General features: G+C 42.1%; 1 protein-coding gene across 6 annotated transcripts in view; it reads left to right on the forward strand.

Annotated features, from left to right (window-relative positions):
* The window catches only part of PLPPR5 (phospholipid phosphatase related 5), a 115,206-nt gene that overhangs the window by 51,230 nt on the left and 44,752 nt on the right, over nt 1–19,224 (forward strand). For all 6 annotated transcript variants that reach the window (XM_061633700.1, XM_061633698.1, XM_061633701.1 and 3 more), the window contains 2 exons: nt 749–881; nt 3,318–3,568. In XM_061633700.1, coding sequence (XP_061489684.1) covers nt 749–881; nt 3,318–3,568 — 384 coding nt within the window. The remainder of the gene's footprint in view (nt 1–748; nt 882–3,317; nt 3,569–19,224) is intronic.

Raw genomic sequence — 19,224 nt, forward strand, 5'->3', positions numbered from 1 at the left:
ATCTACTGGTAGATTCCTTGGTGATTTTCAGATAATCTGCAAGAGTTTCTGATATCCAGTTGTTGAACAGCAACAACAATAACAAAATGACTCTCCCCCGCCCCCGAAGCTACAGGAGCGAAGAAGGCTAACTGGGTGTGGATTTTTGTGTGAAAGAATTGTGCAGTCAGTTCAGATGTAGTACTAACTAGGGTCAGAATGTGCTAGCCTTAGAGGCATCCTGCTTTTTAATTCTGTGTTTCTTTTGCACCTGGTTCTGGTTGGTAGATCTTGGTATTCTGGTAAAAACTAAAAGAGATCCAGTGTAGTGCTCTTCATGTTGGACTGCTATTGCCATCACACCTGGCCATTGCCCTTTAGAGGTACAGCATCTCCTTTCCATGCAGAGGGTCCCAGGTGAAGTCTCTAGGTAGGGCTAGGGTAGATTCACTGTCTGAAACTCTGGAAAGCGGCTACCAGTCAGTGTAGACAGTACAGAACTAGATAGACAAATGGCCTGAGATGGTGTAAGGCAGCTTCATATGTTCCATGCTGGCTAAGGCTGATGGGAGTCAAACATCTGGATGGCACCAGCTTGGCTACCCCTGCTCTAGTGTAGTAAGGGGACAGATGGCAACTTACAGCCTTTTCTCAACATCAGTGCACTCAGCGCCTCACTGGGTTAGACACTGGCTTCTTTAGGGACTACTGGTAGACTCTTTTCAAGGTATTTATTGAAATCCTTTTCTTCGTTTTTTTACTCTTCAAGATCATTGTCGGAGAAACTGCAGTGTTTTGCTTACAGATGGCCACACGGGATTTTGAAAACCAAGAAAAAACAATATTAACTGGAGACTGTTGCTATATAAACCCACTGGTGCGCAGGACCGTCAGATTCCTTGGTAAGAATATTTTGTATTATTTTCAGATCTTCACAACTGGCCACCTGCCAATCACTGGATATTTTTGCCCGCACAGTTTGGAACTGTGGATCCTGACACAGCACTTGTAAAACGCTGTGTTGAGCACTTTGTGAGTCCCAATAGTCAGCAGATTGTCAGCACTTGCAAAGCACCATGCACAGAACTTTGCAGGTGCCGCCAATCAACTGACCAGCAGTGCTTGCAAACCCCGTTTAGGCCCAGCCACATCTTAACCTGCCCCACACCTGGCATCAGGTATAAGGTAGGTGGGCTTGCTTTGCCCAAAACAGCCTTGTGGGCCAAATGGGGAGGCCTGGTGAGCCTAATTAGGCCAGAGGGTCCGCACTGCTTCCTTTGAGGATCATGTCCTTCAGGAAGAAATTCCATTGCTAAATCAATACCAAACTATGCAACTCTTTAACTCTTAAATATTATTTATGAGCAGCAAGTGCAAATTTACACTCTTCCTTGCAGATTTGTCCATTTCTTTGAGATGCCAATGCCAGTCTTCATCCTAGATGTAAAATGATACAGCCTTCAAGCCCATCTGGCATGGTCATGCTAGCAGGGGCACATGGGAGTTGTAGTCCAAAACATCTGGAGGGCACCAGGTTGGAGAAGGCTGATCTGTGGTACTATTTTGGGTGTTGTACACCCTAGTCCTATAAATCCCAAATACGAAATGTTGGCATGAGTGAAAATGTATACCACTATAGTATAGTTTTGAGACCTATGAGAGCGTTGGAAGTGGGGCAAGAGCAACTCCTGTTTGGGTTCTTTTGTTTGTATTCCAGAAGGAAGATAGAGTTAGGGTCCTCCAGATGGCTAGGCTTGCCTACCTTTACCTGTGCTCTTCTCTGCCTAACTTCCTTCCATTGTAAACTGATATGCTCAGGGAAGCTGACCTGCCCCTCCTTCCTTTGTCCTCTTCTTCGACTGTCCGAGGAGAGAGGTTGCTCTTTCTCCTGAGCCATGAGGGCAATATCCACGTCTGGGTATTGCACCTCCAATTTAGTTAGTTAGAACTAGGTATGCCTTTCCTATCTACTATGTATTTTTATAAATAAAGTAGCTTTTCTTATTTTGCTAAGTCTTGAGTCTCAGTGATCTAAATGCAAGGTAAAAGCCTGCTACTTAGGTAAATACACATACTGGCACACACGCAGCTCAGACTGCTGATGATCTCTGCATATATACATATTTCCATAACAGAGAGAACAGTTGTTTTTTCTTGAAAACCTTTTCAAAAGATTTGAAAAAAGAGGCAATGATTTTCAGCTTAAGCACTAGCTTGGTATTCCCAGAAAGAATTCTAAGGAACTTGATGAAGCCCTGTGAAAAAAATTGTCACATGATAGCACATCTGCTTTTTCTTTTCAGTAATGTAATGAATACTTGACAAACAATAAACACCCGAGGCCTAATACATGCAGCTTTGATAATAAAAGCTTCAAAATAAATAATCCTCAGTTTGTTGATATTTTTGTTGAATATGCAATGAATATGAATTTCCAATTTCAGTGGAAGATAAATCCAGAGAGCTTGTGTCTAGTAATATGACGTAGTCAGCACTTCAGCTAACGTACATGGTTGGGAGGGGGAGAAGGAAGTTGGAAGATGTTAGAATATATTAACAGTTCCCAAAATATACTGGCTTGAATAGACTTGAGGAACTACATAGCTTGTTGCCTGCGATGAACTTTTCCACACAAAACAACAGTGTCTAGTCTTGGGGTTCACTTTTACAGAGATTTACTTAAATTAATGACTAGCCTTGAACATTTGAGCTGCCAGTCTGGAATGAATGTGCTTGGAGTTCATCTGCAATGGCAACTGAGCTGCCCTCTTCATAAAGTCTGTTGAGACAGAGCTTTTTGATATCTTATAGCAATGTCCTAATTACCAAGTTAGCATTCCATCAACGTAACAGGCCAGTATTGATTTTAGTTCATTCTTTGTCCACTAGCTGATTTTACTGATCCGTTTTTTCCCCTTGCAAAAAAAAATTGGTATTAATATCAATATTTTCAGGGGAAATAACAATAAATTAAAGGAAATATTGATAAAATGATCTTCCTTAATGGCAATATTTTAGAGGCGGATTTCTTTTTAAAAACATCTGTTTTCCAAACTAGCCGTGGAAGATCACTTCATAAAAATCCGACACAATGATAGAGGATAAGCAAATTGATGGAAAATTTGGTACCAAATCTGAATTGGGTGGAATTCTAGCACATCCCCAGTATACAGTGCTTCCAATTCCAGGATTATGTATTAGTATTAGCATTGTGTGGTTGGCCAACATATGCTGGGCGGTATTTTTGTGGAGGAATTGTCATCGCTCTTATAAATGATGTTTGGTCAAAACTGCAGAATTATTAATTATTCCTTTTCCTTTTGTTTTTTTTTCTCTAGGCATTTATGCATTTGGACTTTTTGCAACAGATATCTTTGTAAATGCTGGACAAGTAGTGACTGGGAATCTTGCACCACATTTTCTTGCACTTTGCAAACCCAACTACACTGCTCTTGGATGCCAGCAATTTACACAGTTCATCAGTGGTGCAGAGGCTTGCTCTGGAAACCCAGAGGTTATCATAAAAGCCAGAAAAACATTTCCATCCAAAGAGGCAGCTCTGAGTGTATATGCAGCGACGTATCTGGCTGTAAGTAAATTAGAACAACCTTATTTTGTTATGTTGTCTCATTCTTGAGCAACTACTGCTTCTTATTCTTCCCAGTTTATTTAAACTGGTTCTGTCATCTCACATATGCCACATGTGTTATGAAATACCTTTGTCCACTTTACCATGTGCAGATGCTTGAGACTTGGGAAAGGGTCAGATTAGGGTTACCTGTCTCATCCCTCCAGTAGCTGCATGTTGGAGCATTTGGTTGGTATTGCAGCCTATGAGTGTAGAGTTCAGTCTGTTTAGGTCAGTCGTGGGCAGAAGGTAGATTGGGATTTACTAGTAGGTCTGTGGGTGATTTGCAGTAAATGTGCTGGGATTTCTGATACCCAATGGTAGAACAATAGCAACAACAAAATGACATCCCCCCACCTAAGTTAGGCTGCAGAAGTGAAGCAAGCTAACCAGATGTGGATTTTTGTATGAAAGGCCTGTGCACTCACTTCAGTTCTGGTACTGGGAACAAATCCCTAGGCTCAGAATGTGCTCAGAGGCACCCCTGCTTTTTAATTTTCATTTTGTTTCTTTTGCACCTGGCACAGGCTGATAGATCTTGCGATTCTAGAAAAAACAAAGTAGATCCAACAAGCCTGACGTGTAGCAATTCCTGGTTTAGGCCATCTAGATAGATAATCTCTACGCTCTAATTTGTGTACAGATCTGTGTACATAGGCTGCTTCAGTGGGAGGGTTTTCAACTCCCTCCTTTGATGATCTTTAGGAACATGTAGATTTTTCTTTATCAGTATGTATACATGGCAGTCCAATGCATTCATTGTCTCAAGAGACTGTGTAGGGTCACATCCACACTATACAGTTAAAGTTATGTTATTTTTTTTTATGTTACGTTTTATTTCTAGGCCGCCTTTCGGCCAAATAGGCCCCCAAGGTGGCTTACAAACAGATAAAAATACAAATACAAAATACAAATAAAAACAATACAATTTACAAAAAAAAAAATCAAACTAATAAAGTCCTAACATCTCTAAAAAAACAGGAGCAGCAAACCAAAAGCATTCATCTTCCTGGTAAAGGGCAGTCCCCAGAAAAACGTCACTAAGAGCAGGGGTGGGGGTCAAAGCAGGTGGAAAAGCATGCCCCTTGATGGTCCCAGCACAGTCCCATCCCTGCAGCAGCATGTCTCAGTCTGCAGCTCTTCCTGATAAGGCCCAGGCAGAGGGGTGGGGCAAGGCAGGTGGAAATATTATACCACTTTAAGAGCCATGGATTCCCCCAAAGAATCCTGGGAACTATAGTTTGTTAAGGGTGTTGAGAGTTGTTAGAGGACCCTTTACAGAGCTACAATTCCCAGCAACTCTAATTAAAGTTCGCAGGATTCTTTGGGGAAAGCATGACTGTTAAAGGGTATAACACTGTTATCTTTTCAGCACCAGGTCAAGACTTTCCTCTTCTCCCAGGCATTTTAGCATGTGTTTCAAATTGTTTAAAATTTTTAAATTGTGTTTTAAATTGTTTTTAAAAGATGTGTTTTAAATACGTATATTTGTTTTAATGTTTTTAGTTACTGTAAACCGCCCAGAGAGCTTCGGCTATGGGGTGGTATATAAGTACAATAAAGAAATAAAGAAATATAAGAGTCCTTTACATGTGTGGTGTGGATGTGACGTAAGGCTTTTAGAAGCTAAATACTAATTTGTAACAAATTATGGTCTATCTATTAAGACAAATGGTCTATCTATTAAGTTTTCAAGTTATTTGTAGTAGTAACTGAGCATTTTTATATAGTACCTCGGAGCATCCACAGTGTCTCACATGATGGTTTCAATAATCCTTGCAGTAACTCCTTCTGGGAGGAAGGGCAGTATATCCATTTAATAAATAAATTAAATAAAAATAAATAAATAAAATAATAAAACTCTATAAAGATAGGTTAGTATTATTATCCCCATTTTACAGAGGAATAACTGAGGCTGAGAAAAAATGGCTTGCATAAGCCCACCCGGTGAATTCATAGTAATGTGAGATTTGAATGGAGGTTTTTCTGGCTCACAGCTACCCATTCCTTAGGAAATAGGAACACGTATGCCACTATGCTAGCTTTCAGCATAGCAGACACATCAGACTCCCTTCTAGTGTAGGTGCTGAATTATTCTAGAGCAGTGGTGGCCCATGGGCATACTTAAGCTTGCTTCTCTCTGTATAGAGTTTTATTTTATTTTGCCTACTTAGGTTTGCCTCTGAATTTGCCCCATGTGGCCATTTTGGGCAAACCACATCCACCTGTCAGTCACCTGACATCATACAATGTCAAGCCTGAAGATTCGATCCCCAGTCTAAGCACTGAGTGCTAAGAATGGGAAGTTGAGGACAAACTGAGAAGGATCTAATCAGTTTGTTACTTAGAGGCTGGCCCTCTTTGTGGTTAAAGCGTCCAGTGTAAGAAAACAATGTCTGGTTAATGAGTCTTGTAACAACATTTGAGCCATGTGGGGTCTTAATGGGTTCAGAAAACGTCATTTTATTAAAATGGGTACACAATATTTTACTATTTAATTTTAGATTTTAGTTATGCATTTCAAAATGTGTATTCACTGTCTGTTTTTAAATATGTGTTTGTTTTATTGTATTTGATATGATCTGAAGGACTTAGTCAATACAACTTGATTTATGACTAAGTGTCAAGATTGGAAATAAGTGATCTCTTAGCTCTTATCTTAGTGCTAAGCACTACAGAGATAAGCCTCTGCTTGCTCTTTAAAAGGCAGCAGGCAGCATCTTATCTCTGATCCCAGCATTGGGCACCTCGGCCAAGCAGAAACTTGGATGGCCCCACCTGCAGAAAACAGAGAAGGGGAGTTTTCTGGTTTGGCTTTGTGCAGTGCCCTGGTCACATACCAGCCAAAGAAAAGCCCTCCCCCACCTCTCTTTCCAGCAAAAGGTTTTTGTTTTGTTGTGTTTTTGCTGGTTTAGCCCTGCATGGGTGCCTTGGAACACAGTGCCCAAACTCATTTGGGAGCCTTTCGTACAACCATCGTTGGAGCTGGGGAGAGGGTGATTGCCACTGCTTCCCCATCTAGCTCTGCAATGGGGTTCTTTATGCTACCCAGAGGGTGAAGGTACACTTGTTACACCAAACATATGTGTAGTAGTGTACAAATGTAGCTATCTAGCTGTCCATTGTGGAATGTTGAGGCCAGATAAACAGGGAAGCACTGGGTTGGCAGAGGAGGGTGCAAATGTGTATGCATCTGTCCCTGCTGTTGCCACTGGCCTGTGCCTCCCATGCTGCTTAACTGCCCTGACCCAGCAAGTGGCAGTGCCACCACAGGCTGGAGGACGGCACAGTGGCAGTGCCCCACCTCATCTGCCTCAGCTGATACCTATCTATCTGTCATCATAGCTCACACTGTGGACTGGCTGCCTTTCAGAAATAAGGCATACATTACCTTTGATACAATTTCAGTGCATGCTAAAACCTTTCTTGTTCCCCATGGCCTTTGTTGGCTGTTGATGCTAGCTGCTGTAGAATTTCAAGTTTCAGTATTTTTTTACTGATAGCTTGATTGGACTTGATTTTAATTGTATTTCTGTGCTTTCACATTGTATTTTATGATACTACTCTACACTGAATGTTCACATAACAGGCAGCATATAACTGTATCTTAATACCTAAAATAAAATATATACCATTCAGCATGTTTGCACAGTTTGTGACCTGCAAAGCCAAACCTAGTATACCAACCAGATATGGCAATCCACCCAGGCCTCCTGTTTTTGTTGCCTGGGAGTACATATACTGGAAAACTCTTTAAACGCCTGGCAAGCTATCGTGATGGCTTATGGGTCCCAATTTGTGTGCAGGTATGCTCTAGATCAGCCTTTCCCAACCTTTGGGTCTCCAGATGTTGCTGGACTACAATTCCCATCATTCCTGGGGCTGGGACTGGGGCTGATGGGAGTTGTAGTCCAACAACATCAGGGGACCCAAAGGATGGGAGAGGCTCCCCTAGGTGGGTAGCTACCATAGTGCCCTCCAGATGTTTTGGAATACATCTCCCATGATTCCTGACCATTTGCCATGCTAGCTGGGGCTGATATGAGTTGTAGCCCATAATATCTCTAGATGCTTACTTCCTGGATGGTGCTGTTCAGAGAGCAGGATGGCTCTGTGTTAAATCCAAGCCATGGCCTGAAAGCAACCTTGCCAAAGCTAAACAGGTCTGTGTCTGGTCAGTGCCTGAATGCAAGATTGCTTGGGAACCCTGCATATACTTTTTAATGTGCTTACCATTTCACCTACGTTCATATGTGAATTAATTCTTCAGATGGACTACAATAATTAACTAAAATAGCTAAGAAAAGATCTGCAAAATGCATCCATTGTCAGATTGCATTTGTCCCCCAAATTAAGCAAGTGCATGTTTTATCCCATCAAATGGAATTTTTCTCAAGCTGCCCCATTAATGCCTCTGCTGGGCTAACAGAGAACAACATGTAGTTGATTTCATGTAGCTTCCCTTAGTTTCTGCTAGCCTGGTTTAATGTGGAGTTCCAGCCACAATAAGTCTTCCGCATGAGTGAAAAAAGGCCTTGGGAGGGCAGCTTGACAACACTGATGTTGACATCTGTGGGTCTATTTAAACAGTCAGGAGAGCATGATCACATTTCAGGGTGTTCATATGTACTTTATTTAGGTTTGTAGGTAGAAAGTTTTACATCTGAATCAATTAGGAGGTAACTGATGGAAAGCAGTCAAGAAGAAAAACCCTAGGCATACTCATGTATCTATTATCTGTCTGCCTCTCTGTCTGTGTCACTCTATATAGATTAGAGCTACAACTATATTTATAATCATACACAATACCAGTCTTCGTCTGAAGTATGTGTATATATAAGTTACAGATTGCTGTACTCTAACTATTCAGGATACAAAGCAAAACTAAAATAATCTCTAATGTCTCATAAACATCAGTTAAAATTAAACGTAATGAACCACAACATAAAAGGTAAAGGTAAAGGTGTCCCCGCACTTGTAGTGTGAGTCGTTTCCGACTCTTAGGGTGACGTCTTGTGACGTTTACTAGGCAGACCGTATATATGGGGTGGGATTGCCAGTTCCTTCCCTGGCCCTTCTTTACCCTCCAGCATATGCCGGGTACTCGTTTTACCGACCACGGATGGATGGAAGGCTGAGTGGACCTCAACCCCTTTTACCCGAGATTCGACTTCTTCCATTGGAATCGAACTCTGGCCGTGAGCAGAGCTTCGGCTGTGTTACCGCCGCTTACCACTCTGTGCCACGGAGGATCTTGAACCACAACATAACACAAACTAAATATTCTAGCTCTCAAAATGCACTTTATACAAGGCAATTGTATGGTTAATGATGGCTCTGATGCAGAGATTGTTGTAATGCTAAGGAAATAACCATGCCTAGTAGGTCCAGATAATGGACCAGGATATGCATTCTTACCCTGCATCACAAGTCAGCTGGGAAGGCACATCTTCAGTTGCAGTGAGCTATGCTGATTGACCCATCCACATTGTGATATAGCCATGGTATCTTTTAGCTTATCACTCTGCATACCAAAATATTGTAGCATCCAAGTGAAGTATGTGAAGGTCAGATTTCTGGATCATCCTTTTCTGCCTGCCTTTATAGGAAGTGGGAGCCCATGTAGATCACTGCATGTGGAACCACTCTTCCATACACATCTAAGATGCCTGTTGAATTGGGATGTAATAGGCCTAAGATAGTCAACCCTAGCCTTCATCCAGTATGCCAGGACTTTGCCACCAGAAAGTGCTTCCTCTTCAATGAGTTTAGTAAGACACAATACAGCATTAGGAAGATCTGCAGAACCAATGAGAAAATCTGTTGCAGGCTAGATAAGTCACTTGGACTTTAAGCTGCTTACCTCTGGAATTGTCTGAAATCAAAAGGATGCAGACAAACTGGAACAGGTTCAGAGGAGGGCAACTAGGATGATCAGGGGACTGGCAACAAAGCCCTATGAGGAGAGACTGAAAGAACTGGGCATGTTTAGCTTGGAGAAGACTGAGGGGAGATATGATAGCACTCTTCGAGTACATGAAAGGTTGTCACACAGAGGAGGGCCGGGATCTCTTCTCGATCGTCCCAGAGTGCAGACCACGGAATAATGGGCTCAAGTTGTAGGAAACCAGATTTCGATTGAACATCAGGAAAAACTTCTAAACTTTTAGAGCCATATGACAATGGAATCAATTACCTAGAGAGGTAGTGGGCTGTCTGACACTGGAAGCATTCAAGAGGCGGCTGGACAGCCATCTGTCATAAATGCTTTGATTTGGATTCCTGCATTGAGCAGGGGGTTGGACTTGATGGCCTTATAGGCCCCTTCCAATTCTACTATTCTATGATCCCCAAATCCCTCCCCCCAGCTACACTAACTGATCCCTACTATATTTTTAATCAAGATAAAAATGACTGCTTACAGTATCAGTTTAAAGTAAAAGAAACAATGTTACCTTCTGTGATGTGATACACACAACTCTCAGAGATTCATAGCCTCCTGTTATGCCAGAGGATAGGGCTTAGAACCACTATTAGACTTAAGATCCTCAGCTCTTCATAGGATAGGATGGAGGACAGCTTCTTCCATCCCACTGTCTCCTACAAACCATTTACCATGCTTAGGGCTGCCAACAGGGAGTTTCAGGGGTTATACATGCACCCGGTCCTAAGCCAGCAGGGCCCCCAGACTCTTGGCTTTCTTTTTTTTAAAAAAAGTAAGGTAGTCGGACATTTCTAAAGAAACTTAGAAAGCAAAACACATAGCCTTCGGTACTGAGATGGCAGCAACATTGCTGAGGATACTTAATCACTGTTGTTAGCCAGTCAGAGGAGGGAATGCTGGAATCAGAAAAGCGGCCTCCCACAGCAGCAGAAAGATCAGGAGAAGCTCCTTGTTGCTGGTAGCCTGATGCCAGGCAGAGGAGGATATCGGGGTATGTTTGTTTAAGCATTTTCCTCTGCATTTGCATTATTTCATTTACTCTCCAGGTGTGCTTCCTTTGCAGAATAAAGCATGATTGACTGGCTTTGGTGTGTTTTACTCAGAATTAACTGTCTTGAAATAAATGAGGTTTCCTTCATACTGAGAAAAAATGATGATATTGTAAAAAAAACCCCACCCCATTTTCCATGTCTTCCACACAGCCACTACTGGTCTGCTTGACATCACTGGGCTGTTATCTATTAATATACATTAACCATAAACAAAAATATAAAACGAACCAGCAAAAAAACAATCGAACACCTTACAGCTACAGCATGTTGAAATTCTTATAGACTGTACTTTAACACAGTCTGTAAGAATTTACTTTTACTTTTCTGTGTATCAGGGTTGACAAAATGTGTGTATGGGGGTGTTCTGTCACCCCCTTGCATTTGCTGGGTGGGGAGATAATGAAGTTAGATAAGCAATAAGATTTGACACCAGCTGTGCTAATTAATGTGGCTTTTATTCAGATATCAGCTTATATTTAGCATTACATTAAGACCCTTCATAGCAGATAATACTTTACCAACCCCAGCTATTGCGGGGGGGGGGAAGGCCCCTTTCCCTGCCAGAGAAGGGGGGCTCATGTGAGCCAGTTCAGTATCCCTTTTTTGCCTCCACAGAGCCTGTACTATTGATGTGTGATGGTTGATGTCTTCTGTCTCTGTCTTTGTCCCTTTGTGTGCTCTGTCTTTATAGTCAGAGAGGTGACTGTTTAAGTCACCTCTAATAATGGCCCATAGATGGCATTAGCACAACACAGATACTGTCCAATTGTTTACTACCTAAGCCATGACCATGTGCTGTTTACCCTGTTAACTTCAAAGGAGAAACATACTTATTGAATGAGTCATACTCCAGTCTTGTGGCAAGTGACCTAATAGGGAAAGGATGTGTGACTTTCTGTGAGAGAGTTCATAGCTCATAGTCTGAAGCTAACTAATACACAGCTCTACTTTTGTGCACTTCCAGACCTCCCCAAAGGGGCTACAAATGGGGCATTAAAGGGATAGATTGATATTCCACATATTAAGAGACAATACAATTTCCTTTTACAATACAGTGGATTTTGCTGAGAGCTGTGAAACTACACATATTTATTATTTGTATATTCGTATCTTGATTTTCCTCCCAGGAACTCAAGGCTATGGACTTTTGTCTTACCCTCCCCCATTTTATCTTCACAACAGCCCTGTGAGAGGCTGGACTGAGAGTTGGTAGTCCAGACACCAGAGTTGTGAAACTACACATTTTTTACTTGTTGTTATTTATCAGAGCTGGCCATTTATTTTGTTTGTGTTTGGTATATTGCTGTAAATATCAGGACTGTGAAACTTTGCCATTAAAGCAAGGGGTTGCTGTTGTAGCTTTCTTTACATGGTCTGTGAATGATATTATATATTTGTATCTTGCTTTTCCACCCAGGAGCTTAAGGTGTACATTTTCTCTCTGAGCCCTTTTTCTTGACAACAGCCCTTTAAGGTAGGGTAGGCTATATATACATACATTACTTCTTGGGATCAGTGTCAGCTGACACATCCTGATGATGTAGGCAAGGTGCTTGTAACAATGCAGCCAGCAACGTGTCCTCTCAACCGTTGCCCTTCTTGGCTTATTAAAGCTTGCTGAGGGCATATGACTTAGTGGATCCAGGATGTGGTCAACATGTCTTCGCAGGAGGGAGTGGTCCCAACCACCCTGAAAGAGGCGGTGATCTGACTGCTCCTGAAAAAGGCCACCCTGGACCCATTGGTTTGTGACAACTACTGTCTGGTCGCAAATACTCCCTTTTAAGGGACAGTGATCGAGATGGATATGGTGCAGCAAACACAAGTACTCTTGGATGAAACAGATTATCTTGACCCATTCAAATCTGGGTTCAAACCTGGTTATGGGAATGAATCAGCTTTGGTCGCCCTGATGGATGACCTTTATCAGGAGAAGGACAGGGGGAGTATGACCCTGTTATTCTTACTTGATCTTTCGGTGGCTTTTGATATCATTAACCATGGTATCCTTCTGGGCCAACTTGGTGAGATGGGTATTGGAGGCACTGTTTTACAGTGGTTCCAATCATATCCCCAAGTCATTTTCAGAGAATAGCATTGGGTGATTGTTTTTCAGCCCTCAGCAGTTGTGCTGTTGGGTGCCACAGGGTATCATCCGCAATGCTGTTTAACATCTATATGAAGTCCTTGGGAGTAGTCATCAGAAGATTTGGAGTGAGGTGTCAGCAGAACGTTGATGACACCCAGCTCCATTTCTCTGTAACATCTGAATCTGAAACATCTGAATTGGGAGAGGCCGTGCAAACCATGGACCAGTGGACCTGTGGACTTGATGGTTGACTGGATGAGGGCCAGTAAACTGAGTCTGAATCCTAGCAACATGGTGGCACTGTGGGTTGGTGGTTCCTGAGTTCGGATAATTGGTCAATTACCTACTTTGGATGGGGTTGTACTCCCTCTGAAAGAACAGGTTCATAGTCTGGGGGTGCACTCGAATTCATCTTTGTCGCTAGAGGCCCAGGTAACCTCAATGGCTAGGAGTGCCTTTTACCAGCTTTGGCTGGGATGACAGCTGTAGCTGTTTCTGGACTTGCACAGCCTGGCCACTGTTGTCCATGCACTGGTAACCTCCAGGTTGGATATGCACTCTGTAATGCACTCTGTGTGTGGCTGCCATTGAGGTTGGTCCAGAAGCTGCAGCTGATGCAAAATGCGGCGGCGCAACTGCTTGCTGGGACAGAGTATTGCCAACATGTTACCCTGCTGCTGAAAGAATTGCACTGACTGCCCATTAGCTACTGGGCCAAGTTCAAGGTTCTGGTTTTGGTGTATTGAGCTTGGGATCAGGACACCTGAAAGATTTTCTTACCCATTATATACCCAGTCAGTCACTGCACTCTGTAGGTGAAAGCTTCTTGCAGATATCATCTTATTAAGAGGTTTGTTCTGCACAACATAGGAAGCTGACCTTTAGTTTTGTGGCACCTACCCTTTAGAATTCTCTCCCCTTAAATATTAGACAGGCACCAACTTTGTTAACTTTTTGGTGCCTACTGAAGACCTTCCTCTTTCAACAAACCTTTTAAGTAGAGACCTTATCCCGATCTCTGTCTATGTTGGAATTGCTTTTTAAGATCTTTAAGATTGCTTTCTAAAAATCTTTAAAGAATTGTTTTTTAAAAGATGGTTTGAATGATGTTTTGTTTTAATATGCTTTTAAAGATGCTTTGTTTTAATATGTTTTAAAGTCTTGTTTTTAAGAAGTTTTAGAGTGTTTTTAGTGTTTTTGCTTGACCCCTGAGCTCCTTCTGGGAGGAAGGGCAGTATATAAATTTAATCAATCAATCAATCAATCAATAATACATAAATACATAGGCAGCAGTTCTTGCCAATAGATGGGGGGATGCAAGGGCCCTGATCCACGTACATTGTACCAGGTGCAGGAAATCCTATTGGCATCCCTGTCCATGCTAAAAATATTTCTTGGAGATGTGTTTCTGCTTCTCTTCTTGCTCTGTGTTCCATTTTCCTCTCTCTTCTTTTGTGGCTTATGAAGTGAAAGGTCTCCTCCCTTGCCCCTGTTCTCCCCCACCCTCCTTCAGTACATTTGGGTTTGATTCCCAACATCTGAGATGGGTGGAAAAGCAACCAGCTTCTCTTCCATCCTCATCACACCTTGTGGGCTGGTTCAGACTAGCATATGTCAGCTTAACAAGGCCAAGCTATGGACGAACTTTTCCCCCACTCATGCAGGCCCTTCGCCTCTCTCTCATAAGCCATGACTAAACTAAGAAGTCTTTATTTAATTACAGTTTCCCATTCATCCAAATGGGAAACCATGATTTAATACCCTGACTTCTCCTGAAGATTATAAACCATCGTTTCCCAGTTCAGATGAAACAGGAAACTAGGGTTAATTGAAGACTTCTTGGTTTGTTTCTTTGATTATGCTATGACAGGAGGGTCAAAGGAGCTGTGTGCAACAGCAGGGGGCTTATTAAGCTGATACATGATTGCCTGAATGCAGTCTGTATCTGTTTCTCGTGCACATTATCCTATGGTTATCATGTGCATTCTGAAAAGGCAAAGGATGACCACTGGCTTACCCTTAAGAGGTGCTTTCAAGAACTATGTCTCTTCCTAAGCCCCCACAAAAGATCACCTCATACCAATCAAGCATGATGTAGTAGTAGTAGTAGTAGTAGTCAGCATTCCTTAGAGCTGAATGATTGTTCAGATTGTTTTAAAGCTTTCTTCAACCTTACGTAAACGTGACAGACCAATACATGTGTATTAGGAGTGGAAGTGAGCTCATTACTACTCATAGTTGTTGGTAAAACAATACAGTTTTGAAAGATGTGCTTCCTACCACTGAAACCCTTACTACTAGGGGATTTCCAGTTTTGTTGTAGGAAACTGGATTGTTTCAGATCCCAAACAAAAAAACAACGTACCCATGAAGCCAACTGCATTTCTCTTTCTCTGGCTTCTTCCCCAAAGCACAGCTCACTAACCCTCCCTGTGCCACTACAGCTGCTTTTATCCTGTCAAACCGTCTCCCTTACAGTCAATAGCTTTTTGCTGCTGCTTATTTCAGGAATAATCCTACAATGGAAACATTTTCCTTTTCCTCAGATCAAGTACAAATAAGAATTAAAAATGAGTCAGATCTCACACAAAAGCAGGCTGTGTCATACTTTCTTTTGTGGTCCAAAATCTTTTCACAGATTCTCAGATGTATGCCAACTAGAACTATTAAGAATTAAGACGGGAGGGAGAAAAATACCCCCCCCAAAAGAGGGGAGGAACACTCTTGTTTTTCTCCATAGTACATTCTCTGACTTTTAAGTCTGAAAAATTATATGAAAGCTACTTTAAAATGGTTTTTGCTTTCAAAAAATCTGCTAGCATGCACTTGCGTGCTTTGTTCTTCAGTGCTTGTAACTCAGATTTCTATCATTGCTAGTGGTATGCATGGCTCATATTCACCAGAAGCCATTTGTTCAGTGTTGTGGGTCCAATTCTGTGGAACATCTTCCTGGCTGAGATCAGACGGGTCTAGAAATGGAAAGGCCTAGGGGAAAAAATGTAAAAAATATGGGGGGGGGAACAGAAAAACCATGTTTCCTCTCCCCCCCAAAAAAAATCTGGAGTTTTTTCTGGCCTTCATATCTCTAGACAGGTCTGCTCCTTGTTGAACTTCCAACACTTGGTGAAGAACTGTTTTTCTAGCAGGCGTTTAAAGTATTTTTTTTCTGATTTCATGATTAATTTTAACTGATTTTTATGCTGTATCCCTTTGGTATCACATCTGGAATCCCTACTGTATGTTGCAGAATTGAATGGTATATAAATGATTAAAATAAATACATTGTAATGATCAAAGTGCGTATAAATGAGATTTTAAAAATTTGTTCGCATCTAAGGCCTTGGTCAGATAATCTGCACAACTTATGTTTTACTATACTTGCCATGTATGGGCTTGATGAACTTCCTGTTTTTGCTTCCTGTCAGGCACCCAGCAGACCACAATACATGGGAGCTGGGTTGCATTTGGATTCATGGCTCACCAGGCTACTTATCTAGGTAAAGATCTATGTCCTGTCTTTTGAGGTTTGGAAGAGGGAACAGGACACTGTCATGGTTGCAACAGTGAGACAAGTAGGCAGGTAGACCCAGTAGTGGCTGTTGGAGCGGGATGGGGCAGTGTTGCTTCCCTGGCATCTCAACACAGATGTCGCTGCTGGGAAGGGACGAGGCGCTGGGGAGGTCAGGGTTGGCATGGCATCAGGAGCATTGGATTGGCTCCTGCTCTATGCCCTTACTGGGCCAACCTCCCCGCTCCCTCAGTTCCCCCTCAGTTACCAGCAGCAAGCTCCATGTTGGGAAGCCAGGTAAGCAGGGCCGGCCCACCAGCCACTACTGAGCAGATCAGTTGGCATATGTGTGTAGGGAGGAGGGGAATTGCTTGGGTATCAGGCAAAACTCCTATCCCAGCCCACCAGGAACATTCTGGGAAGAAGTGCACAACTTGAATACCATCATAGATTCAAATTCATTTTGAAGACCAATGTAAGCTGAAGCACCTTGCACATAGGTATTGTGGGATGGGGACATGGTGATTCTGGGCCACATTCACTCCATACATTTATTCCACTATTATTCTGCTTTAAACAGTCATGGCTTCCCCCATAGAATCCTGGGAAATGTAGTTTGTGTTGAGAGTTGTTAGGAAACTCCTGTTTTCCCTTACAGAGCTATAATCCCCAGAGTTCTCTGGGAAGAGGGACTGTTAAACCACCCAGAGTTTCTCAGCACCCTTCACAAACTATACTTCGGGGGAAGACATGACTGTTCAAAGTTAAATAAATATATGATGTGAATGTGGTCCTGAATAGGAGCAGTGAAGGCATTATTTGGTAACAATATAATGGCAAGTGTATTGGAGTTGGACTTGAGAGATCAGAGACATACCCCTGCTCTGCTGTGAAATGTCTAGGCCAGAGATAGAGAAGCTGCAGCCTTCCGGAAGTTGTTGGACTCCCAACTTCCATCAGCCTGTACCAGCATGGACAACATCTGGAGGTGACAGGCTTTGGGCCACTGTCTGCTAACCTAACACAGGGATTCCCAAACTGTGGTCCATGGACCATCAGTAGTCTGTGAGCTTCATTCAGGAGGTCTGTGATTAAAAATCATGCAGTTCCTAACAGTGCATTGCAATTTGTATTACAATTGCTACAACAAGTAGGAATTGTGGTCCACCAAGTCCTTCAGCAATTTTCCAGTGGTCTGTGGGGAAAAAAAGTTTGGAGACTATTGCCCTAGCATTTTTCATGGTTGCTGTGAGGATGAAATGGTGAAAACTCATGTAAGCAACCTGATCTCCTTGACAGATGGGTGGGATAAAAATATAAAATAATGCCCAGTTTTGCCCCCTGTGTTGCCACATGCATTTGGCACTCTTGACTGCGAGGAGCAATGTGTTATGTCTCAGGCAGTTTTGTCCATATTAATTGTCTCCAGGGTATCTTCTAGCTTTTAAATATCTCAGTGTATTGTTTAATTAACAATAGGCTCCCTTTTTGCCACTGTTTAGTGTGGGTGGATACGCTGCTATGGCAACTTTGACTTTCTGTTCTGCTGGGTATGTAGCCTTCTTCCAGCAGTTTCTATATTGCCTATTTGGAAGACTTTATGGTTTTTTATTTTACACTGTTGGGTTGTTGTTGTTTTTAACCAAAGATTTCTCAGGAAAGACGGAAGTGTTGTAGAGGTTTAGGAGGTTGCCCTGCCGTCTCCCACATATTTACAAAATAAATTCACCATATGAAGAAAAGTAAATAAATCAAATATAGATATGATCAGTCTCTGAATTTATTCCTTTACCTGTGGCCACAGGTGACATGAAGGTCTTTACCCTTCTGCTTGCAGTACATTTTAATGTGGGTGATATGATCTATTCTTTTAGGGATGTTGGATTTGAATCCTTGACATCCACTTACAAATCCACGCTTCAGTAATACTACTTCACTCTTCCCCCCCTTTCAACAGAAACACAAAGGCCCAGTACAGTCATAAGAGTTAACTGTGGCTAACACTAATCATGGTTGTTGCCTTAACCTTGGTTAATATCCCAAACATCCATTGGCCAAAAAGTTTTCATGTCACTTTAAACCATAACTTAAAATAAACCTATAGCTTAATATGCATGCCCGCGCCTCTCCTTCCTTTAGCCCTGTGGGGAGGAAACAAACCAGAGGTTGGCTTCCCATTATATGTGAACCAGTGCTTTCCTGAAACAAACCACAAGTGGTAAGTCAGGAACAAACCACTGGTTTAGATGCAACATGAGGTCATCTTCTGGTTTATTCTCCCCCAGCTGAGCAAAGCGCCCATGATTTCAGCTGCCTATTCTCCTTCATCCATAATTTCTTATAAGCCATAGCTTAAAGTTATGCACAAACTGGACCAGTGAAACCACAGTTTAATTAAGTCTGGCCTCTGTGGAGTATGTATAGGAGACTTTGCAGGCACAGAGGTGAGGAAACTGTCTTAACCATTGTTTGCTTGGTGCAGTTGTAACCTTTAAACTATGGTTTGCTAACTGACTTCAGACCATGCGTTCAGTCTGGTTTGCCATAGTTTAGGTTTTCAGACAAACTGCTTAATCATGGTTAAAGGAAACAAATATTTGCATGGGACCAATATTATTTCTCTTCTTGGCCAATCTGATGTAAGATTTGCATGAAGGCTGTTCAAATGTGTACTGAACATAATCAGCCATCTCTTATTTAGCAAGCATTCTTTTAAAAGTATGTATGTTTATCAATTGAGTGATGGTCTGAAAAGTAGAAAGCATGTTGGGAGAACTTTTCATAGTGTGACTGTGAAAAAATAAATTCAGAAATGGCAAAGAAAGGCCACATAAATCCATCTTGGCTTTAAAATCACATTCTATCCTAGCAGGTTAAAACTCAAACAGCAGCCCAAAAATTGATTTAATGAGGAGTAGCCAACGTGCCCTCCAGAAGTTGTTGTACTCCAGCTCCCAGCTCCCATCAGCTCTAGGCAGCATGGCCAATGGTCAGGGATGATGTAAGGTGTAGTCCAACAGCATT

This window comes from Rhineura floridana, chromosome 6 (genome assembly GCF_030035675.1).
Source record: "Rhineura floridana isolate rRhiFlo1 chromosome 6, rRhiFlo1.hap2, whole genome shotgun sequence".
Taxonomy (NCBI): Eukaryota; Metazoa; Chordata; class Lepidosauria; order Squamata; family Rhineuridae; genus Rhineura; species Rhineura floridana.